This window comes from Sander lucioperca, chromosome 16 (genome assembly GCF_008315115.2).
Source record: "Sander lucioperca isolate FBNREF2018 chromosome 16, SLUC_FBN_1.2, whole genome shotgun sequence".
In the NCBI taxonomy this organism is placed as follows: domain Eukaryota; kingdom Metazoa; phylum Chordata; class Actinopteri; order Perciformes; family Percidae; genus Sander; species Sander lucioperca.
Window position 1 is genome coordinate 10237282 of NC_050188.1, and position 26199 is coordinate 10263480.

The 26199-nt window shown below is 41.4% G+C and overlaps 1 protein-coding gene across 3 annotated transcripts in view; it reads left to right on the forward strand.

The window, feature by feature from the left end:
* The first annotated feature begins 843 nt into the window (after positions 1 to 843).
* csmd2 (CUB and Sushi multiple domains 2) overlaps positions 844 to 26199 on the forward strand; it is a 264554-nt gene continuing 239198 nt past the window's right edge. For all 3 annotated transcript variants that reach the window (XM_031323067.2, XM_035992965.1, XM_035992966.1), the window contains exons 1-2: positions 844 to 1710; positions 18395 to 18611. In XM_031323067.2, coding sequence (XP_031178927.1) covers positions 1536 to 1710; positions 18395 to 18611 — 392 coding nt within the window. In that variant the 5' untranslated portion in view covers positions 844 to 1535. The remainder of the gene's footprint in view (positions 1711 to 18394; positions 18612 to 26199) is intronic.

Genomic DNA, 26199 nt, shown 5'->3' on the forward strand with positions numbered 1-26199 from the left:
CGCGCATTACGTGTAGACCTAGCCTAGACATTAGGCCTAGATGCAAACATGCTGGATTCCTTTACCAGCGTAAATCACTCAGTAACTCACATTATTCAAAAGTTGAATCTATGTCCCAGAACAACCTGATCAGGAGCGGCAGGAACAGCCCAGTGTTATTGGCAAAGTTGAATTTAATGTTGCGGGAGGAATATTTATGATCTCCATCTCATATGTAGGGGTTGAAGGCCAACGCGCATTTCATTATCGCGACTGTTTTCCACGCACGGCGCATTGCGGAAAACTAATTACACCGGTCATATGCAAAAGTGGAAATGACATTCAAATTTACTGTCGAGGGTTCCACCCTGTTAAGCATCAATTTCACGTTTAGTGAGCAGGAAGTGGACATCTATGTTAAACTGCCGGGCAATCCGATGATTGGTCTTAATGGATGGAGACAATGGCCCCGTTGTGGACCCCTAAATCTTAACATAACAAATTGGAACAAGGTGGATTTTATGCGTCATATATTATTTTATTATTATTATTATTATTATTATTATTATTATTTATATTATTATTATTATTATTATTATTATTATTATTATTATTATTAGTAGTAGTAGTAGTAGTAGTATTAGGCTATTAATGTTATTACTTTTTATCATCATAGAGGAATATTTATCTCATACAAAAATAATAGTTTATATCTTAAAAAAGTTTAGTGATGAGATTACCTTAATCAGTAGTGAATGGAGCAAGTTAGATGTAGGGTATTTGAAAATGTGAGAGAGAGAGAGAGAGAGAGAGAGAGAGAGAGAGAGAGAGAGAGGAAAAAGAGAGACGAGCAGAGAAGGAGCAGGTCTGCAGTCTGATTCTTGGCGTCGCACAGACCCGAGGCGACGCTGTGGCCAAGTGCTGCGATACTGGGGATAGCTACATAGCCTACATACTGCATATTTCTCTCTATACTATACAGTCATATCACTGACTACTGACTACGTTGGTCGAGAACTTCTAAAACGAGGCGATTTTTCTTGGATCCGGATAACATCTGTGGCTCTCCATCATTCGCCGTTCGTTCATTTGAATCTCGGTCTAAAGACGAGTTTAAACGTGGATTATCGGCACCGCAAATGCTGTTTAATGGAGATAAAATAAAGAGGACAAACAAGTGCTGCGGGACAAACTGAAGGAGGGATCTCCTGTTTTTTTCCTGACGTGTGTCTGGTAATATCAATTACATCTGTGGAGCGGACGAGGGATTTTCGTGATTTTTTTTTTTACGCGTGCGGGGTAGATCAGTGACCACTTGAATCACGACTCCCCGTGGGTTTGCCTTCCCTCCTTTCTCCCCCTTGAAGTGTGAAATCTATCTTCTCAGACAGAGACTCTGAACCCCTCGGTGTCCGCATGACATGGTTCAGTCCAGCTGCGAGATCCGAGCCTCCTCCATGCATTGGGATTTTTCTCAGCACCGACAACCAGTGAATCACCCTTCTTTGACCATCTGAGAACTATCGTGCCTGCCAGACCAGAGAAAAAGCCCTGCCATGACCGCCGCTTCAAACCGGGACGGAGCAACGGGACTTGTGAGGAGACCGGAATGTGCATGCAGACAAGGGGACGGAATACGGATTTTTGCTCTAATGAAGGCGGGAGTGCAGGCGCACCATTGGAGCCGGGTGCTGTTCTTATATATGGGGCTACTGGCCGCCTCGGTAAAGGGTAAGTCCCCATCTGTACCTCTGAAGACATGCAAAATGCAGCAGGCTTACCCCACTCCACCTCCCACCATCCACGATCCCTGACTGAATGCAAATCAGCAACACACACACACACACACACACACACACACACACACACACACACACACACACACACACACACACACACACACACACACACTCATCCTAAAGGCGCATTTAGGCTGAACCTTGCTGAGATGTCGCTGTTGTAGCACCCAAAGTTATTAATAGAGGAGAGGTGGCTGGTTGGGTGGCTATTTTGGTGACAGCGGATCCTCTGGAATAGCAACTGAGCCTCTGTCTATCCTTGACTCTGTTGATGCGCTTATTTAAAGGACTGTGTTAGTGTTTTCTGAGGAAATGAGGGTGGATTAAATGAGCTGTAGGGGTGATTAAATACACATCTTGTGTGATTGCTGCTTCTTACAAAGGAGGTTTTACAAACGTTGACTGTGTGCAGCATGTGCTTCTGGCATAAGGAAATCGTTGAGGTGGTCAAGCAGGCGGCTGATTATAATGCTGTTCAGAGTCCTAGAGAGGGTGTGCGTGTGTGTGTGTGTGCGTGTGTGTGTGTGTGTGTGTGTGTGGTGATGATGCTCTTCTCTCTATGTGCTTCTTCTCTGTTTCGCAGCTCAGACCCTATAAATATATACTTGCCCAAGAAACATCAATAAAAAACATTCTTTCCCTCTGTCTTTCTGCGTGTGTGTGTGTGTGTGTGTGTGTGTGTGTGTGTGTGTGTGTGGGGTATGCCTAATTAACTGACTCTGGGTTTTCTGTTCTTTATAAATTGCAAATGGAAATCTTGCAACCGGAGCTGGGCATTCAACAGATTATCATTACCAGTAATTTACTTTCACGTCTTCACAACATAATGATTTTCTTATTTTTCTTTCCGTGGACATTCATGACGAAAAGTCTGTGGCGTTATTTAAAGCCGAGGCTTTCGGGGGAAGAGCTGCAATGCTTTTTGCTATCCCAAACAGGTCTTTTGGCAAAGAAAGCCAACCGTTTTATCACTGCCTTGGCACAGAATGGGCACTATTTTTAGCAAAAGCCAAGAATACTGCCACGGCCACAATATGAATTTGACAGTGAGTCATGGCTCTGTGTTGTTCGCCCACTCATACCTGCAGTCGGACAACACACAATCCACGAGTGAGTGGGCACATTTTCAGCATCACCTAAGCTATATAAGTGTGGTTTGAGCTTGATCATTACTATTTTACAGAAATGTCATCCCTCATTTCTCCCACTAAATATCTCCCACTTGTCACCCACTTTTGAGCAAACTTGTGTCATCAACCACCCAGATGGTTTCGGTAAGATGTAGGTTTATCACACACATAGCTCAGTGCTGACAAATCTCTCTCGACTATCATGTGGAGTAAATCTCATTGCGGCTATATTCGTAGGTGGCTTCATGTTTTATTTGCGTCCGGGGAGCTTTTTATTGCCCACTCTCTCGCCGTTTGAGTCTACTTTTGGAGCCAGTAAAGCGACTCTAAGTTATTGCACGTATTTACAAAGAGCACGAAAGGTTGGACTATCTATCGTGCCCTCTGTAACAACGTTTACTTTAAACAGTGTCAATAAATATGTTTGAATACCACGCACCGGCGCTGAGGTGGTCTGGCGCGTCCCTCTGTGCTGCTGCAGGCACCAGCAATTGCCCCATCCTCCCATTGAGCGGCACCAGAGCCTCACGCTATGCTGAGAGGCGGAGCGGAGAGGGAAGAGAAGAACCGGGGTTCATGGCATTTGTCTACCCACATACTTTTCAAACAAAAGCAAGACTTAGCCAATTTATGACCAACAGTGGCCAACAGATATACACTACACGTGTAATGTTGCAATGTTGGCTAAATGAAAAGTCTGTTCATTTCCAGGCTGTGTTCGATAAGCACCTGTCTCAGATGTATACTATTGCTTTAATACTGCTCTTAAGTTGTCAATCAGTCTCAGTCAATTTTAGCCTCCTTTGTCACCCAATTAGAATTCCCAACGGCCACACAGACAAAGATAGAGAGGTGTAAAAGGTTTTTAATACAGGTATTGAAGAGAGCAGCGCGCTGTCTCCATGGGATCAAAACCAGTTTGTCCCAGTGGACTCGTCGCTCAATAAACGGTAATCAACCTCTATTCATTTAATCGTACAGAGGAGAGAATGCGAAGGCCGGCGGCAGAGAAGAGGAGGATAGAGGAGGCAGATTGAAGATGACGTGTCTTGCCTATCTGGTGCCTGTTTCGCCTCCCCACGCCAGCTCGCCCGGTATTAGATCATTCGTCAGCGGCGCATGAGACATTCACTCAGCATGTCCATTTACACGCAAGATCACGCTTCGTCGTCCTCTCCTCTCTCAGCCACGTTCTCCATTATACAAAGGCACCGCGTTATGCTCATGATGCAACTTGCAGTAATGTTATGAGGACTGGAGGGCTCGACGCCCCTTTCCTTTTATCTTTTTTACTTCATGACATTTGCTCGTATTCGCATAGTCATGAGGCTCCTGAAGAAAGAGACTGTGTGTGTGTGTGTGTGTGTGTGTGTGTGTGTGTGTGTGTGTGTGTGTGTGTGTGTGTGTGTGTGAACGTCTAGGGGGTGAGCAGAGAGTAAGAGGAGAAGAACGTGATTTGGAAGTCGTTTTTGAAGTTGCACAAATCAAAAAAATGACAAACTCACACTTTCATTTGAAAAACCTTCAGGCTCACAAAAAGGCCGAAGACCTCAAACTGATACAATTTTAATTGGAAACACATTTAGTAATAAATGATCTTCACTTTGCCTCAGAATAAAATAAGAGATGAGAGTGGAATATATTAGTTTAACCAAAAACTCACAGTAGAGTGAGACTAAAGCACCCTGGACAGCGACAGGCGCAGCTGAATCTGCCGCTGAGCTGAAGTTCTCTTCAGCACCACGGACAGCTCCCTCAGCCAACAGCCTCAGCAACAGCTGCTCCTCAGTAGAGGGCTAGCTGGCTCAATGAATTGGGATTTCTCCAATGTTTTCATGGCTTTGAACCCTCAATTACACACATACTTCAGACCCCTATTTGAAAAGATCATATCATCATGTTTCTGCTGTTGGTTTTGTACTGAATTTAATAACTAATCTACAATTTAGGCATTTTGAGAGTGACTTCTAGACAAAGAGCATCCATATTCATGCATTATCTCGTTGACATATGTAGAGCTAAAATGAATAGTCGACTGAGAGAAAATTAATTGGAAACTATTTTGACTACTGTAATTCATTTTGAAAACTTGCCAAACATGACCTATTTTAAGCTTTTTTCTTTGTTTTTCGTGTGATATTAAATTAAATATCTTGGACTTTGGACTGTTTATTGGAATAAACAAGCAATTTGAAGATGTCAATGTGTGCTCTTGGAAATTGTGATTTGAAACAAAACAATTTATTGAGAAAAGAATCGACAGATTGATTGATTGATAATGAAAATAATCTCAAATTTTAAGCACTAGTATGTAGTTTATTACAGCAAAATTCCTGCTTTTTGCTGTTAACTAATCAGGATCCTCACTCAAGGATCCATGTAGATCCCAAACCCCATGTTGTAAACCACCATCATGGAAACACAGTGTTGCCTGTTTGATAGATGTTGGCTTATATATGTGGAAGCTAAACCAGAGTTGTTTTTAGTGGTCTTGAGAACACACTTGATCACATCACTCCCTGTAAGTCTTATCAACGTAGCAAACACATAGTCGCATGTGTCTTATGTGTCCCATATGTGTTTTCATGATGAATATATTGGCATCTCTCTTCCCTTTTGTTTCTCACTTCTCTTCCACCTGTCTGCCTGCAACTCTCAAAATCCTCCATTACCTGCATGCTCTGTTGCATCCCATCTCCCATCTGCTCTCTACATTCACCGTTGAGCAATAAAGGATGGGATTATCTATTTACTCAAAACAGAGACATGTCTGGAATGCAGAGTAGATGTGTATTTCCATGTTGTTACTTTTCCTACTTGAGTGAAAAGGAGAAAGGGCAGTGGAGTGTAAAGGAGAGTGGTGGTCAAGATAAAGATGGCGATCATAAAGTGGTGGCACAGGGAGGAGAAACGGCAAAACAGCAGGACAGACTCTACTGTGAGGGGAAATGAGAGGCATAGAGGAGAGTGTTGGAGTGAAGGGGTGATAAGTTTACACCAGCTGAGAGATAATCCAAGCCCTACGTTTTTGTGCCTTTTGAGTGCTGGGTGATTTTCCTCTCTTTAGTAAATTATCTATCTGAAAGGCTTATTTTCTTATCAGGCATCAAGCAGATTCCTATTTCAACAACAGCGTGTAAGTAATATGTGTGTGTGTGTGTGTGTGTGTGTGTGTTTGGATAAATCTGAGAGCTGCCAGGCCCATTCATTCCAGGATGATTAGACTAAAGTGTTGACAAGCAGGTCATTAGCTAGCTCAGAAAGGACCACTGAGAGAAAGAGAGTGTGTGTGTGTGTGTGTGTGTGTGTGTGTGTGTGTGTGTGTGCGTGCGTGTGTGCGTGCGTGCATGCGTGCGTGCATTTCATATGCTGAAAATGCTTCATCCTCGTGCATCCTTATTTTACCCACCTGCTGATGGGGCATCCAGCTCTAGTCTCTGTCTCTATCTCTTACCTTCTCCTTCTATCCTCCTTACCTCCCTCCCATCCGTCCCGCCCGTCCCGCCATCTGCCCTTTTTTCCTCCATCCTCCTCTCTGGTGATTCACACTGTCATCTGTCTCCAGATGGCCAGAGCTCTGTCACTGTGCTTCGTCACACTGATCAGAGCCATACAGTGACTCTCTCACACACACACACACACACACACACACACACACACACACACACACACACACACTCAGTCACTAATTCATGCAGATAGATTCACAGAAAATCCTAAATGCATTCATGCAGCCACACACACGCACACACACACATACACACACTCACAACACAAACTGGACCATTAGACCTTATTAACTTATAGCCAGATGTTTACATTTACAGAATTTCTTGATTAAAGTGGCACTTAATTAGATGATGAGGAACATCCAATTCATTCTCAATACAATGCAATTGCTTTCTCTGCTATTTCATGTATTAAACAATTAGGTTTGTAGCCATAGTAAAATAGCTAGCTTTCATTAAATATTTAGATATGATGTATACACATTCAAACCGAGACATTTACATATCTGGGGGCACTGGTTGTAAAGTCAATAGCTCAAGTTTGACACAAGCAGAGAAAACCAGGTGGAAAATGAATGAGAAATAGTAATTTCCCTTCAAATATCACTTTCAGCATGTCCCTGAGCATGGGGTTAAATTATTAAATCTATATTTTGGCTGCTTTGCTTATCCAGGCAATATAAATCTAGCATTATTCTGGCAGCGCCTATGCTTAACATACTCGTGTGAGCTCTTCTGTTTTTATTTTAGCAGCTCAGCTCCATTAAAGACACTGAATGGTGGATGGAGGAGTTATGGCAAAGTGCCTTGCTCAAAGAGATGTTAGCAATGGTTTTTAAGAAGAAAGTGGCTTTCATTTTCCTACCCATATTTCCCATTTACAAAATGACCATAAAAATTGTACTGGGCAGCTCCCATATGCTACCCGTAATATGTGCTGCTACTTTTACAGCCATGCTGCGAGCCAAGACATGTCAGGAGAAGAACATACATGCTCAGTCAATCTTCCCTGGATAACTACAGGTGAAAATAAATCAAAAAAATAAATAAGCAGTTATATATAGAAATCCAGGGCTTACATCTCCCTGAGCCATGAGTGAGAGAAAAGCTATAACACAGAAGTCTCAATCTTGATTCAGATTCTCGTCTTCCCGTTATTATCAGATGTGGGTATTTGTTCAAGCAACTGTAAATCCCTACAAAGTGAGAGACAGATGTAGATGCACTGAGAGATGTCTGTCTTGTATAGATACAAAGCTCAGGCAGGGGTTTCTTTAGCTTCCTGATTTACACTGTTCTTATCACAAATCAGTGATCCCACATATTGAAGATTAGATCCTGGGCAGGAGGTATCTTGTCCTTGTCTTTTGTCCTTTCCTGTATAGCTCCTTTCTCTGTTCAACGTATAGGTAATCTGTCAGTGGTCTTTTTCTCGGAAAGAGGCAGAGTCATCATGTGGAGAGTGGCAGTGAGTGTGTGTCTTGCATTCCTTCACTTGTGAGGATCTAAAGCATATTTACTTGTGCTTTAATGGCCCGATAAAAACAGTGTTTTTTTAAATACAATTTTACAAAGCTGATGTTCTCTTTTATTGGAGCGAGTAGTGGCTATTGTGTTTCTGTTTCTTTTAAGTTAGTTAAAATTTTGAACCTAAAGTCCTTCTAAAGTGTGTCTGCTAGAGTTAAAGGGGTGGTTCAGAATTTTGGACATAGGACCTCATTTCAAAGTTAGCCAGTGTGTTATTTATTAGTGGAGACCGTTTTCAACACTTTTCATTGATTCCTTCCAGTTGCAGAGTTCGCTGGTGCTAGGCTAGCGCAAGTCAACAGTATCTGCTAGCCTGCCATTAAAAGCAGTCTTACACACTCCACAGTACACCCGAGGCAAATAAATTATAACGCCAGACTATCGATGTAAATGTCTGTTGATAGAATAATGTTAGAAATAAAACTAGCCTTGCATCTCAATGATCGCATTACATTTTGAGGGACTAGTTTCTCAGCAGTGGCGGAATTTTACTTAGCTCCGGTTAGTAGTACTGCGCCATAAAGTAAACAGAGAAGCACACTCCAGTCGGGAAACCTAGTAGCTGCTGGCTTGGACATCAAGACACCGGCGGAGACCCTACTCAACTGGCAAATGTGAAGTGATCATTTTAGACCAGACGATTTTGAAAAACCCCGCAATCTAAAGGACCACAAGACACTGGCAACGAATGCTGTTCCATCCGTCTTTCTAGATGCACCAACAGCTGCTGATGAACAGGTAATAACTTTCGGTAGGCTACTCTAGCTAATAAAGCTAGCCCCTTTCATAACGTTAGTCTGGCTGCTACTGATAGATTGAGACTGATAACGTTAGTGGAACATTACTGTTCAATGCATTGTGGAGAGTTAACAGTTATAGTTATAGCTAACAGTATAGCTACACTCTTGGTAGATACCTGGCTGGGCTAACCGCTAACTTTAGGTAATTGCTGACAGAAATGTCATGTAAGCTCGGACAGTTTACATGCAATTGCTAGCCCGTGTGCTTTCATGTACCGGTAACGTTATGTGAGTTATAGCCTGGCAGAGTGGAATTAGTTGGAGCTCACAGCGGCAGGTAAATAAACTTGTGTGATTGTCACGTAAACCGGCTTTCTCGGTAGCCTAGGTAATATCACTCCGCCGCTGCTGTAGCCTATACTACCAACTACAGGGAACAAAGTATAACTATTGCAATGCGATGCAAGGCTAGTTTTATTTCTAACATTATTCTATCAACAGACATTTGCATCGATAGACTGGTGTTATAATTTATTTGCCTCGGGTGTACTGTGGAGTGGGTAAGACTGCTTTTAATGGCAGGCTAGCAGATACTGTTGACTTGCGCTAGCCTAGCACCAGCGAACTCTGCAACTGGAAGGACTGGATGAAAAGTGTTGAAAACGGTCTCCACTGATAAATAACACACTGGCTAACTTGGAAATGAGGTCCTATGTCCAAAATTCTGAACCACCCCTTTAATCACCCTTAAAGTACCTGTTGTCCAAACCAGTTTAACTGAACAGCAGTTGCCTGCTGGCTCATGTTATGTGTTTTGCTGCCATGGAGACCTGCAACCTTGTGCCTGTAATGAAATATGTTAGGAAAAATTATTCAATGTTGAAGCCATAGACGTGGTTGGCAATCTGACACGCTGCCAAAATGTTTTTTTTCTTTTTTGCACAATCTTAAAATTTGGGAAAACACAACAACATTGGCTTTAATTTACACATACACTACCAATGCAAAAGTTCCTAATCTAATGTTGTCAGCAGTGTGGAAGTGCAATTTGCAGATACTTACAGTGCACAGCATAAATGAGTACACCCATGTTAAATTTGACTAAAAAGAGGAATAAAAAATCATCTTTTGGAAATTGCAATGCATGATTTTATAGAAAGTACCCCATGCCAATCTCTAGGTATGGTGAAGGGTATGTGATGATGTGGGGCTATTTTAATTCCAAAGGCCAAGGGAACTTTATCAGAATGCATAGTATCCTGGATCCATGAAATAACTGGCCTTTAAAAATAAAAAATCTGCCTGCATCTATGGGAATTTAACATAGGAGTGTACTCACTTATGCCCACTGTATTTTAAGGAAGAACATTTATTTATTCACGATACATTATTCATTCACAAAGAAAATTGGTGTCCTTAAAGGCTGGATTTTTCCTCATTTTATAATTAAGGCATTAAGATCAATATTTTTTATTCCTCTTTTTAGTAAAATTTAGCATGGATGTACTCATTTATGCTGAGCACTGTATTTCCTTTAAAATAAATTCTCATCCATTTGAGAGTGATGCATGCAGCCCATTCATTATGATAGTGGTCTACAGTTGACACTTGAGCCTTCCTGGTGGGCAGTTAGGTTCTGAGTTGAAAGGTTAAAGTGTACTACAGTAAGTTAAGGTGAGGCTGATTGATCAGCTGCTGCTCATCCATCTCTCAGTGATAGATGGAATCGTCCTGCTGGGACGGTCATGGCCTGACCCATGGATCAGCGCTTCCTCTCGGGTTTCAATATAAACTGCTCAGAGAGGAACAAATGTTCATGAATATCCACTCACTAACAGACATCAACATGCTTGCCCAGGATGATCTCATACATTTAACACATCCATAATTGCATTACCCCACCTCCTGTTGATGCTATTGATCAGTTAGTCCAGAAAGTGAATTTTTCACAGGTTTCTGGTGCTATTTAAGTGCAAAGCATAGGTTCAGTCTGACGTAACTCAAAGAGCCCGGCTGTCAGATGTGAACCGAATGAAAATTAGGTGATAATTGACCTTCACTGTGTCACACACAGTGTACTTCTTCCCGTAAGTATTAGGGAGAATGGAAGAGAAAATTGAAATGATTTGAGGCATGCATGAGTGTGTGTTTGTGCACATTTAGATGTACTGTATGTGCTTGCCTGTGTGGGGGTGTGTGTATGCGTGAGATTAAGTGTAAAGGCGGTCTCAAGCAATAACAAATAAAATAAGAAAAGGATTGGTCTTCATACGTGTTCTCCTGCTTTCTTGTTGTCATGGGAACAACATACAGCTTATGTGACAAAAGCAGTGAAGAACGCTCTTTGAACTGGTTTACACTAAAATATATATATATATATATATATATATATATATATATATATATATTAATGTTTCTAGGATATGGATGGATCTCATGGAATTGGGCCAGCAGAGCCTACTTACAATTGTGCATAACCACCAAGCACAGCAAACCAAAGGGATTTACTACGACTATGCCAGGCAAGGAAGGCCACACTCACCCGCAGGCACATTGCAAGATCTACCAGCAACACCCTATAAAAAACTTGACTTTTGACCAGAAAGAGCTTTGAATAATAATGGCAAAATCATATGTATATGTTGTTTCTATGTATATAACTACATAGAAACAAATCACTTAAAATCATTCCAAAACTCCAAACATACCTTTTAGTGGCTTATCTCCCCACCACAGTCTAACCTGACTTACTGAGTATGTGGCTCATAGCAAGAGTGTTTCCAGGTGAGGGTAGACTAGAGCCGAGAGAGAGAAAGGGGCATGGCTGAGTATTAGGAAGCAGGCCTGCGTTCAAGTGCTACACTGTAGCTCCATCACAAATCAAAATGTGTACACACACACAAACATAAAAACTCACTGACAAACACACATGTAAACTTTTCTCCCGGCATTTAGCCTCACTGTGTTTTGTGTGGTAGCCCCATTTATATCAGTGCTGAATAAGCTCCCCCACAAAGACAGGGGTCTGTCTGAAAGGGTAGAACATCAACCGTAACATGCCTCTGACTCTGAATGGGCCAATTTTTTATCGATCATCTTGAAGCCCTGGTGCGTGGGCTGCTGAGGAGCTGTGTTGTTCACAGCAACACTAACATATCATAGGGTTATTTAAATGTATTGATAAAAAGAGGAGATATTGAAAAAATATCATGATGAAGAACACACAAACAAAAGCATCTCTATTGAAGCTCTGTTGAATCAGTGTTTGAACTGGGTAAAATGCTTGTGTAGTTTTAGGGATGGGCTGAAATTGTGTGAAAGTGTGTGGGTGTTTTTTTCTTTGGGTGGGTGGCTGGGTTGCAGGTCGTTTTGACTGGCATGATGATGCTGCTGGTTAAATATGACCCAGCTGGAAGGAACTGCCTGGCTCCCCCCTTCTCTTCCTGTCTGAGAGAACACATGCTCCATTGTGCCTTTTTTGCTAGCCTTGACAACAGTCAGAAATGTGTGCTTGCACTCCTGCAAGTGTGCATTTCTGCATGCATGCCTGTTCTATGTGTTATCATGCAGTTGCTTTCTTCGATGCTTCAATGTCTGGTTACATTTTTGCACGTGGGTGTTGTTTATTTTCCACGCATTTCACCCTCCAGCGATGTTACTGTGACAATGTTTTAACTATGTGTTGCCATAGTAGTCAACAGACCCTTAAACGAAATGCAAGAGCCTGAGATGCGGCAAATGCGTTCACAATTGTGTTTTCTTGAATGTCTTCTCTTTATGTGTTTACACAGATCTCTCTTTTTCTTCACACATTCATGCAGCAGGAGACCATTCCAAGCCATTTGATTGTGCACCATTATGGAAATGCAAGCTTCATTTTTCTGCCCTTTTAAGAAAACAGCATTTACCATTCACCCCAGTGGGCTAAGTGGAAGCAAACCTATCGCAAGTGCCTTCCACTGCATTTGGCTTGTCTGTAATGGCAGACGGTGTCGTCCTGGCCCAGACATTAGCCTAATGTATGGAGGCGAGCGGGATCGCTGAGCTCATCCATTTCCATTTTAATGGCGGCCATCTAGAGGTTAATTTGGATATGATGCGGTCAAGGCGCGCATATGCGCTGACACGTCAAGTGACAAATAGTGGTGCTGAGAGGATCTATGGGGCGGAAGGGTTTATCTTCCCAGCAGGGAGGCAGTTACTGGTACACACACACACACACACACACACACACACACACACACACACACACACACACACACACACACACACACACACACACACACAACATTTGGTTGTTTGAAGTTTACTCATGGGGTAGGTTATATGGGATAGTTGATAGCTTTGTTATTTGATAAACCTCAAAGGATGCACTTATTTGGTTGGAAATTATTCAGTGTTTGCTCCGATGGGATGCTCATTTTGTATGGATATAGCCCCTGATAGACCACACGTATGGAGGCTTTATGGTTTCTCTTGAGAATAAGAAAAGAGCTGAACTCTGTTTTTTAGCTATGTGATGGGGAGACTTGGAATAGGTAGTTTAAGGTCCAATTTAATGGGTGAGTGCATGTTTCTTGTGACTGAGGTTTCCTTTTATATATTAAGCATATGCCATGGCTACAATTGGAACAATTTCCCAGTAATTTCCTATTGCATTGATTTATCATTGTAATATTTTTAGTTTCCAAACTGTTGACAATGTCATAGACACACTGTGCTGTGCTTAGAAATGTTGGAATTCCAGAAGGCCTTTCTCAAACATCAAACAATAAGTTTTGTTTTCTTCAGTTGTATTCCTTATGCACTGTGGACAACACATGATGTAAAGCACTTCTATTATTGACTGCAAGAACATGATGGTCTCTGCATCTTTGTCCAAAGGCAAACTTGAATCATAGATGAGGAGACCAGACAGGAGGGGAAGGACAAAGAAACGGAAAAAAATATGGGAATCCAGAGAGCAGATTTGCAGTTTTGTAGTTCAAGTATTGTTTGTGTCTTTATGGTATTATATGAATGTGATGTTGGGATTATGTTCGCCACGATCAAAAATCCCAATCCTCCCAATGAGAGACACTGTAGCCTGGGTAATTGGCAATGTAGAAAATAGGTTACAAAAAAAAATCTTCCTCTTTCTCATTTAATCACATTGGCTGTAGCTCCTCCTCTTGTTGACCTTGTGGCATTTACTTTTTTGCACACTTTCATTCCTTCCTCTCTTTGCCTTTCTGCTGCTATTTTTTATTCCGCCTAGTTTGTCCCTCATCTCACCTTTGCCTCTACTATTCCTCACGTCACGTCTATATGTCCATACATTCAGTCAGCCAGTCAGTCTACTTTGTGTCTATCTGCCCCTGTCGCACTCATTCTCTCACTTTCCTTTGGTCTCTCCCTGTCTCCTTCCTCTGCTCTGAGGGGTTGCTGTCCTGCCGTAGTACAGTACAGTGACCATCGATTCATCAAAGTGTCAGAGCACTGCCGCAGCTCTGTGTGCCCGCTACTAAACAACTGCCCTGGCAAAGCAAACAATAGCACACACACACACAAAAGGAGAACCTGGAGTGCTGCCCTAGCAAGGTTATACCTCTCCCTGTACACCCATTTGATGGCGTGCACACCGGAGATGTTAGTGCCAAGCTGATTCTGCCAGTGGCACAGTGGGCTAAGCAGTGGACAACATATCTGTTGAACATCCACAGATATAGCATAGTTAACATTCCAGTGCAAGCCAATCCAAATAGTTCCCATAGACATTCTGAGGGATAAAATGCTCCAACCACGAGAAGAAGTTAGCAATTTTCCTAATTGCTGAACCAGCTTATTTGCTACTACCCCATATTCATAATGGTTCACCTGAACAACATGACCTTCTACTTTGCCGGTGGTCTAACGGGCTAAAACAGCACGGCCAGCAGTCTCTTTATGGGGTCTTTATGGTGTGTCAGTGGGGTCAACTGCAGGATGGGCTCTTCACTGCAGATTTACACTGAGGGGCTTCACAGTGGCTCACCAGCTCTCAGCAGCTAATTTCATAATGCACCCTGGGCGAGGCTTAAATAATTCAACCGAGCCCCGAGTGAAGGATCTACTTAATCAAAGGCTCTGGGTTTTCATAGAACAGCGAGAGTAGACTTACAGTGCCTTGGTTTACCTCAACCGCACTTGTATCTTATGATGGTTGACTATTTTGTTCAAAGATTCAATGAGAATATTAATACGTATGACTACACAGTGCAGCAAAAAAAAGATCTGGCACACATCTCCGTTATGACTGCTTAATGTGTAAATCAAACTTGACGATGCTGTAAATGGTTCCTTCATGCTCACAAAAGTGCATTTTCAAGTGAATTTTTATGTTTTTGTGTCCAATTCAATTCTTACCATCTATTTTTCAGCACAGATAAAATCTTTCTGGCTGCAGCCAAAAAAGCAAGCTCTCTAAAAGCACTATCTTAGTCTTTTTATCCCAGATTGTGTACGTCATTTTCGATTTAAGAGTCGGTCACTTGGCACAGATGCTCACACTTCAAAATAGTATTCGGTCGAGCTCTGGCAGACTTAGTAGACTTATCCTCATGTCATGATTTTTTTTGCTTAATTGTACCCATAAAACACAGAGCCTGCTTTCCTGCCTGGGTGATCACCAGTCAAATATCAGTATGTACAGCGTGTTCCACCCCCTAACAACACATGCACTCTGATGATATGACACACTAATTGAGTTGCAAAATGCCCTCCTTTGGTGTCCTTTAGCAGTGTTTTCATTATATTGTGGAGGGCTATTACACTTGCTATTACACACATGTTTCACATTCTAACTAACGTGAAACATGTCTAAAACAGTCACCTAATCATTTCTTTCTTCTAGCATTTTGATTCAATCCTGAAACTGATTAATAACAATGTTGGTCGCCTTAAGCTCCCTGGTATTGCTTTGTAATCCATCTCAGCCCACGCATCCTAACTCATTGCCTATGTACAAGCAGTTCACAGTCCACTCTGACCCCTATCAAGCTCTGCCATCAGGCCGCTGTATGAGCAATTGATGGGCATTTGTCTGATAGGGGCCTCGTAATGAAGGAGATGATGAGGAGATTATTGACTGGGCTGTAGATATGAAAATCAGGTAGGAGCGGTGGATGTGGAGGTTTCACCTGGATATTAGTATTGACGTGATGGTAATTGGGAAGGTGGATGCTCACTTGCTGGGCCTATTTAAAGGTGGTAATAGAAAATCAGATGGAGATAGCTCTTGCTTGGATCTTTTTTGTTCTTCTCTCGGGTTACTGGTTAAAGATGAGGACTGAGAGAAGACACGAGGAAGAGAACACACTATGATGCTGAGTTATTTTAATCCAATTTTATGTCATTCATGTCTTTCGACGTTCTAAGAATTCATTTTAACATTTGCAGATCTCCACAGCAGACAAAGAGCTGAATTGTCAGTGCAACATTAGAACACCAAACTGAAGTGTATTCAAGTGGCCAGGGTTCAAATTCACACACATTAGCATCTTTTGGGAGAGGTCAAGCGCATATGAAGTGCTGAAAAGAGACGGCTGGAAGAGGCCCCTGCCTGTTTTTTGATGAGACAGGCCCCGGAGATTCAACAGTGGTATGATGGATATATTGTGACTGGAGATGCTATTATAATCCCCCTGCTACTGATGCCATCCAGACAGTCAGAAATCTTTACCTCCTGACACTATCTCCCCTTTTCCCCTACCCCAAAAAAAACATTTTGTGATACTGTTTTGCTGTGCTGCCTGGAACAAAAAGCTAATATTGGTTTTGTTTGTTTGCGTGTGTCAGCGAGTGTTTTTCCAGCCGCATTTCAGAATTCATAAACACCCCGATGTGGCACGTAGCCGCTGAAATCTTAAACACCAGGCTTGATTATTGCTATGAAGACAAATGCAGCGTTCGCTCATCTGGCTAACCAGGGATTATCCATGTCCATGCGTAATTTATTCTCTTTTTCCCTCTGTTCTTACTTCAAAAATATTTAGTTTGGCTGTAAGACTTAGAGGACTAGAAATTGCCCTATTTAGTATTTCCTTTTGTCTTGTCTCCATGCATGGCGCCTTGTTACCTGTAAATCCCTACAGTTTTTTCAGACATGAGGCACATTTTAGTTCGATTTCTTTAGCTTTGGGATTGTTCTACCCATCAGAGTACAAAGTAGCTCAGAATCTGTATGTTTCACACGCATTCAATTAGGGATTCACATTCCTCCTGGAGGGATTTAACAAAGCAGCCTTCACTTTTACTTTTGGAAGCTGCAGTGTGTTTACTCAAGATTCTTGTTCTTTAATGCCCTATTTAATGCCCTCAGGTAGCATGGCTCATTTTGATACATTGATTTATTCCAGACATTTACACAGTTATGAGTATGGATGTAAATGAACAAAACAAAAATCATATCTACTGCGAGCGTTGCATTGTTTATGTTGTTGAATAATGTGGGTTATGCAGATAACAGATGTCCTCCAATTATACTCTCCTGATTACATTTTAATCAGGCTGCATTATGATTCAGGTTTTTGACTGGAGCAAACAAAGGGGAAATACACATCATTTGTATAAATAGCATGTATTCTTGCATGACATTGTAATTTAGTCCCTCTACAAGGATATGCATTTATGCAGGTTCCTATTGTGTGCTCATACCTTGTGTTAGGTTTCTTCTGCAAAGAGAAATGTATTCAGAACATGTTGCATTACTGCTGTCTTAGTTCAAAAGTTACAGCCCACATGGCTACTTATGGTCTGTAATTATCCAACATATTCACATGTTATTCTCTTGTCACCTGTCAGTGCCAGACTGCACTCATTCAGCTGTCTGGAAGATGATAATTAACTTCAAAGTGAACCTTTTTTGGTTGGGGGAGATACCCATCACCACCTAAATATGTCAAACGAGTGTGTTATGATCTACAGGGTGATATACTTATACAGAGACAAATAAGTACATCAACACTGAAAACACACACTGACAACTAGCTACACAAAGCAATCACACATCAGTCCACGTTAGCGATTAATTACAACCAAATCCCTAACATTGATTAAAAGTCTCAGCTTTACTCAGATGAGTCGAAAGACAAGTCATTTAGCTTGGGGATATAAAACACACACACACACACACACCCTCCCTCATAGCTCGCACTCCACACATCCAACCGCAGTTCTGATAGATGGCAACACACACAATTAAAAGTTAAGATTGAAGGCTGTGTGCGGACAAAAACGCAGGATGAGAATTAATGTAGTGCTCAAGTGTGTATGTCTTTGTGTGTGTGTGTAATCACTTCTGTCCTCTCATCTTCTCCTCTCCAACTGTGTCATGTGTTAACGTGGGAACCTATTACTAATGTGGTGAAAGGGCCAGTGAGTGAACAATTGCATGATGATGGAGGTGGAAGAGGTGGGGAAAGCTGGGAGAGGGTGAGCCATTTAGCACTGCTATACTAATGGCTCAGGCTGCACGCTGTAGGTGATAATGGATGTTGCAGCATTTGTGTGTGTGTGTGTGTGTGTGTGTGTGTGTGTGTGTGTGTATTTGTATAATTTCCATTCTTGGATGTAGAGAAATGTTTTTTTTTATTTTTGTTTAATATTCTATTAATACTTTTTACACTCTGCTAGCAGTATTAACACACCTTACGCCCTTTTTAATAACTGCCTATTTCTTTCTCTCTTCACAGCTCAGAACTGCAGTTACACACTACACAGTCCCAATGGGACGATAGAGAGCCCCGGCTACCCTTACGGTTATCCTAACTATGCCAACTGTACATGGGTGATTGTGGCGGCGGAGCACAACCGGATACAGCTGGTGTTTCAAGGCTTCGCCCTAGAGGAGGACTTTGACATCTTGTCTGTATATGACGGGCCACCTAGCCCGGGAAACCTGCGAACACGGTAAAGACGGCCTACTTTTCTTTTAAATGTGCATGTCTGTGTTGGTTTTATTTATGAATCTATTCTATTGACTCATATTATGTCTACACATGCATATACAACTATTTGTAGTACTAGCAGTCCATGAAAGTTCTACATAGTGCTTGTGTCCCACAGGCTGAACAGTGGGGGTAAAAAATCGAAAAATGCAGATAGATCAAGAAACATGAGCATTCAGACAATCTAACCCCCAGGTTAGCCAAACTTTTGCGGAAGAGAAAATATTCTTTTTCAAACTGTCTGTTATAGACATCCATCACACTTCACAGACAAACTTCCTTGTTCAACTTTGAGCTACAGTAGTTGAGCATGCACACAATTTGGGCTTATTAGTGACATTTCAGGTTCACTTAATTTTGGTTTTATCCCATATAAAGTGGTAGATAATCCAAGCAAATTACTGTTTAAAACCTGCCTGTTCGTCCGACCACTCTTCTCTTGCACCATCACATTTTGTAGTAGTGATGTCACTGTTTCCACAGATCTCATCAATGACTGTAGTGAGTACAGTGTTATTGTAACCAATAAAACAGATTGACAAAGCCATTCAATTAAGGCCCAAGTCGTATTCATATTCGAGTTTTTTGGACTTAAAAGGTGTTGATGAAGTTAGTGGACTGAAAACTGGAAAAGAGGCAAAAACATATAATCAAGACTGTAATCAGTTATGCATTCAGAGACAGCTGAAGCTGATCCTTTGGTGACTAATACAAGACTGACTCTGTGGATGCGGTGACAGCATCCAAGGTTATTCACTGTATCTCTTTGTGCTTCATGAAATGAAGCTCACTTGAGTGTGAAGGCTCAAACAAACAATTTCTGAATCAACAGTTTCGTCCTCGACCGTCAATTTAGCAGCCTAAGAGAGGCTGGCCTTGTGCTAACATTGCAAACGGAAATATTCACTCTCTGGTTTGCAGAGTTTCATGCTCACTCAGTTTAGATATTTATAACCATTCAGGACTTCAGAAAAAAATACTGCAAGGCTGAGTTGCAATCTAAAGAGCCAGACTTCTATTTGTAATAGCTGCAAATATAAGATATAGTCACAGAGCTGCTATTCACTGATGCATTTATGGATTCTGGGACATTATTGCATGCAGCCTCATATCTGTCAGACCTCTTGGCAGTCCCTTGCTTACAGGCTACCTTAATTAGTGACACTTTCTGCTTTCAATCTGATCAGTTGAAGCTACACCAAAGCAGCTTTTAATTCCTGTCACCTTCTGGTATAAGCTTGGCCTTGCAAATAGTTTAAAGCATATGTTATGCGTGGCCCTCGAGAGACAGATGAGAAAAATATTCTTAAGAGCTTTTGTTATTGAGACTGTTTTGAGTCTCTGTCAGCCTCTCTGTTCCTCCTCGTCGATACCTCTCTCTCTCCCTCACCTCTTTTCTTCCCCCCTCCCCTCCCTGCGTCTCTCATTCTGTGCCAGTGGTGCCTCCACTGCCTCTCCCTACAGAAAACGAATGAAAGAGAAAAGAAAATCCATTATGGATTCATGTTGCGCTGCTCTCCTCAGCCTTTCTCCTGTTTGGACCTCTGGGCTCTGTTGTATATTGATGCTCTGGCGGGACGGTGGGGAAAGCGCTCCACTCTCTCCGTCTAAGCACTTTGAAAATAAGTGAGGGGAAAGAAAATGAATTTGAAAAAGAAGGAAAAAAAGGGAGGGTGAGAAAAGAGTGAAACACATAAAAAAATAAGAGATGGAGAAACAGTGGGAGTGCTCAATAGTTTGTAGGGAACACAGATCTCCTTTCGATTCTGCTTGTGTTGTCTTTGAAGAGAGTTCCTCTCTTTCCAAAGGAGGCTTTTTGTGTTGAGCTTGGAAAGACTGGAAGCAGTCAACAGCAGTTTGTCAGGACATGCGGGTGTATTTACATTCACACCTCTGCCGACAACACACACACACAGACACACACACATTCATAAACACAAATACACACACAAAGATGCACGTCTGATAATTCAGCCTTTGCTCTCATCTCCCGCTTGTGTCAAAAGTAATTTTCTATCCATCTCTCTTGCTCCTCTTCCTCCAATTTCTCTCTACCTCCCCTCATTTCCTCCTCACCTATTTTTTTTAAATGTCTTATCTCTTCTGCCTGTTCTCCATTTTGTGTCCTGCATGCTGTGTTGTGCTGAATTTGATCAGCCTTTCATGTATGCCACGTCATAGGTTGTAGAGCTTGGAATATTTCGTTTAATCTCAAGTAGTCATCAAAAATGAATGTTTTGCCTTTCTTCACATTCACATGATCACCTTTGATTTCTTTTTTTCAAAGCAGTCCCTTTTCTTTAGATTTGTTTATTTATCCATTCATGTATTCATTGCTGTCACAGCAGAGAATGTTGGCTGACAAATCAGTTCAGCTATATAGATATATGTGCTTGAGCTCCTATGCACCCTGGCGTGTGTTTGTGAGTGTGTGTGCTCAACACATTGCCTGCTCCTACAGCAGTTGCTTTATGAGTCACAGTCAATCCGTAGGAAATGCATATATGAGTCTGTTGCTGCGGTACTTCATTAAACTGCCGATCCCAACTGACACCTAGGAAGCAAAGAGAAAATTCAACGCGAATCGTTTGAAATGGAGAAATAGAAAAAGTATATGGTGTGATATATATATATGTCCCATATTCTGAGCTCAAGCTGCTGTTGGATTGCTGTTAATTAAGCAGAGCAATTATTTCCAGAGATGGTGTAGTGATTAAGTGGTTAAGTACATCTTGTGCCCTCAGTGTTGTGGAAGCTATCAGTTACTTCACACAAGAAGAGGTTGAACTGCAAAGAAACTAACCGCAAGGTGAATTCTTTTTTTGCTGACTTAAGTAGTTCAAACATCTACGGTATGTATCATATAAAATGGCTTTATTGCAACAACATTAGCCTGTTGGATATTTTTCTGTTCTGCAATTCATTTCAGTAGACACATTTCTATTTTTTTAAGATTATTTTTTGGGGCATTTTAAGGCCTTTATTTGTATAGGACAGCTGAAGACATGAAGGGGGAGAGAGAGGGGGAATGAAATGCAGCAAAGGGCCGCAGGTCAGAGTCGAACCCGTGGCCGCTGCGCAGAGGAGTAAACCACTATATATGGGCGCGCGCTCTACCAGGTGAGCTACCCAGGCGCCGATCGGTGGACACACTTTGACAGCTTACAAAATAGCCCACCAACACTGTCAAAACACTAATTTGCATCTTGTATCTCATTTGTTTCATCCGTACACAAACAGAAATTTTAAAATGAGGATTTGTGGTTTCACTATATTTCGTGAAAAAAAACTGTTTATTCCACCCACCAAGCAGTCTGTGCACCCGCTATGGCAACCTCACTGTGACAACAAAACTCAGTGAAGGTGCACACTGTGCCTGGCTCACCTTAATCAAGAAATAGATACACTACATAACTCCCACTAGAACCACTAATTTGTCTTTTGGCACATCCGTTTGTGTACCGATTTAATAAACAGTTTGAGAAGTGTTGGTAGGCAAATTCTTTAACTTTGGACAGAGCTGGCTAACTGTTTGAATTCAATTCAATTTTATTTATAGCATCAAATCATAACAAGAGTTATCTCGAGACACTTTACAGATAGAGTAGGTCTAGACCACACTCTATAATTTATAAAGTAAAAATTTCCTCCTGCTTTTTTTTTTCCTTAACGCTGAACTAAGCTACAAACATCCTGACTCCAGCTCTGTACTTATGTAACTCAAGAACATAAGCTCGATATCCTTCTTTTCATTTGCAAGAAAGCAAATAAAGGTATTTCCTAAAATATCAAACTATTCCTTTAACATAGCAGCTGGCCATTTTCTCTTTTTTTCTGGTTTCCATCTATTTCAGAAGAGTATTAAAATCAACTTTTCACGACTCGCTATTAGCTTAAGATATGTCACCCTTCACAGTTTTGTCCCCTTCATTTTATTGTTCAACAACTGACAAACAGCAAACAGCTATGTAAACATTTTATGTTGACTGCTGTTTGAGTCAGTCATGAAAGCACAACTTTGTCAAAATAAGAGACCTTGAGACTCACATTATCCATATCACAATAGCCATGTAATTGCTTAATGTTTGTCCACAGGGAATTCTTTTTACAACAGCACAGCTTATAGATGTGATGTAGCATCTAACCTTTGACTCTGTGATGGAGTACCCTTGACTGCATCAGTTCAATGGACTGTTTTCAAAGTGGTCCGACTGCATTACCACGTGACAATAGTGCGACCTTAGAACATGAACTTGTTACTGTGATGGATTGCCTTAGAGGCAGAAAATAGAGATAAATAATTGTAGCATCTTTTGAAAAAAGATGCCACAGTTGTGAATTGTCGTTGCCAATTGTTGCAGAATCCCTGATACAGTCCTAAACCTTTCCTTAGATTAACCTTTAAATCCCCTTCTTGCAATTTCCACCTGTCTGTTGTTAAAATAGTTGGTGTTAGCAATAGTTAATTACATTTTAATAATGCAGTAAAATGATTATCTGGTCATACTGTATATCTGCAGTAAAAGGATTGTGATGGAACATCCTCCTAAACACAAGTAACCCCGGTGTCCTGGGTTAAACGGAGCCTTTGGTATTGTAGTCAGTAGTACAGTAGTCAGACTGACTTCCCATGACTAAAACAGCCAACTTAACCTTAAGCGAGACACTGAACCACTACCAGCTCACTCACTGTCATTCTGTACAGCTTTCTTACTTGTAAAAAGCAATTTCTTTTAAAACCTTTGTGTCAGATCTCACCTTGCAACTGCCAATTGGGTAACACTGAGAACATTTCAGAAGAGGGAAAAGCTATTGGGGTGTGTGAAGGCGTTTCTCTCCGACAGGTCTTCCTCTCAGTGATAGAGTGATGGAACGGAGGGACTTAAAGGCCAGGCAGTCTGGCAGGGACAGGGAAGTGAGAGAGGGAGGAGGAAGCGTGGAAGGGACATATTTTCAGCCTGCGGGCTCGATAGGACCTAAATAAGGAGCACTAGTGCATGGTGCTGGCAGTGGCATTAATACTACAGTCAGCCCTCAGTGCTGTAAGGTTGGGGTGTCACAGTGTGTGTGTGTGTGTGTGTGTGTGTGTGTGTGTGTGTGTGTGCGCGCACTCAGACTATGCTTACAATGGAGGATCTAGGCGGCCCATCCCAGCAAGCTAATTCAGTGTCAACAAAATCAAGGTTTATTGGAATACAGATAAAATGAACACCACACTCACAAACACACAGTCAGACACACACTTTTAAGCACGGAGTAAATGGCAGTGGGCTGGAAAACTGTAATTTCTCAGACACATAAGGTTTCAGAGTCATTTCTGCTTTTTTGCAAGCACTCGAGAGCACAAGTGCTGCTTGTACAGTATGCGGGGGGGGAGGGGGTGTTTTGTACGCACTTTCATATTGCTTCTGCTTGTAGTTCAAAGTTTTGATTTGAGCTGCGTAAATATTCTGTCTACAAACCAGGCCTTGAACGCAGACTGTAAAGGAATAGATCGTCTGATTGATCATTTAAACAACAAAATGCAAAATTGAGATAAGTTGTTCCTTATCTTCTAATATATAATAATATAAATAATAATATAATATATAATATAATATATATGAAATAAAAGATTAATCAATCCTGCAATAACTGATTTTTTGGGCCACTTGGGGGCAGCGGGAATGTGTTGTGGGGGAGAGCGGGTGACGTACAATGGCACTTCCTGCCTGAACACTTGCCACGGCAGTGTTTCTTCATCAGTGACGGCCTTGGCCATCAATCTCTCACAACACATACTTGGGGAAATGACCTGTGCAGTACGTGAACACTGTGGTGTGAACACGCATTCAATGTGTGTTTGCATACACACGTTTCTTCTTTGTCTTTTCATCCTAAACTACACATGCTTACTACACGTAGCTACACGTTGTGCGACATCCATGCATAAGAGTACATATCCAAACAGGGAGGAGGAGCGGTTGACTGTGTGTGTGTGTGTGTGTGTGTGTGTGTGTGTGTGTGTGTGTGTGTGTGTGTGTGAGAAATATGGCTTCAAGACTGCATGGTTTTATTTGTTTGCGCTGGTCACGATTGAGCATCTTATTCAACAGCATCGACAAACAAACATACTGTAGGTATGTCACACCCCCAGACATGTGCAAGCAGATGCATTCATACAAACACACACACACACACACACCCACCATAGGATTTATGGTTCTTTTGAGTCTCGGCTGTTAATGGAGAGACTGCCACTTATCAACGTCAGCTTTAACGACAGTCTGCTAAAAACAGGAGGAAGAGTGATAGTTTGTTTTTCATCATCTCATGCTGGGAAAAAGTAAAAGGATGTCAAGATTTATGGCATCTGCTCACCTGTGAGGCAGAATTATTAGCCCCTGTAACCCCAGATTAGAGAAATAATCAACGAGATGGCTGTGAATTTATATCCTACATTCAGTGTATCACTCATTGTGTGTATTGCTATTGACATTCCTCGCTCTCCAGGCCTATCATTGTTCTTAACAGGAAACACTTCAGCAGCGGCGTGAAATGAAATGTTTTTCTGCCGAGATAAAAGATTGAATATGCAGTGCAGCCTTTGAAAAGACGTGTCATTTTTTAGCCCTTCTGTGCTCTGTGTCACACTTGAGTCAAGGGAATGTGCCACATTTTTGGGAGGCCAGCCTGTTGAGCCGTTTAAACCTTCAGGGATGAAAACATAATCACTAAAAATAGAGATATCATTATGCCCATGTACCACTCCCTGCCCATATTTTAGCCAATATGTGTCCTCAAAAAAATGAATGTACATAATTATACATTTGCCTTGTGCAATGAACAAATGTGAACCTTTGTTTACTAACTTACTATGTGACTTTATTATGTTAAAGGGGAGAAAAATCGGAATTTAATACATATTCTATTAAATATGTGATATCACAGCAGGGCAGTGCAAGACATTGGTAAACTGTATGAATAATGATGTGACACACTGTATATCTTGTGGATTGATTTTGTTAGAAAGTGATTGGTACAATAGCACAGCAGCAGAGATGAACATGCTCATGTGAAATATTTCCTAAAATTAGATTTGGCCAGATCAGATATATTGAGTTAAAGATGTCTGATAATGAAATTGAAATGCCCTGCAGGTCATATAATAAAAAACTTTTTACAGTTAAAGGTCTTTACTTTGGATAATGCCTGTATCAGTTAACACAAGGTCATCTTTAGCAATTCCTGTATATAAAAAGCTAATGAGCACAAGTTGATGTGCAATATTTCTGTTTAAATGCTTGTCGTAATTAACATGAAAGGTATTCAGTGCAATAGCAATACAGAGCAATGGCACATAATATAACAGGAACTTAGACAAAGCAAATAATTTAATGATATAAATTGATGAACACCACCTAACAAAGGGATGGTGGGAGGCGGATGTTATTTTCTCACTGCAGGGAATTCATTGTGTTGATTTGCATAACAACTTATGCAAATCACATCAGTCACAATTTTTCAATTGCAATACCTAAGGCCGGTACAATTCATTAGTGTGCAGCGGT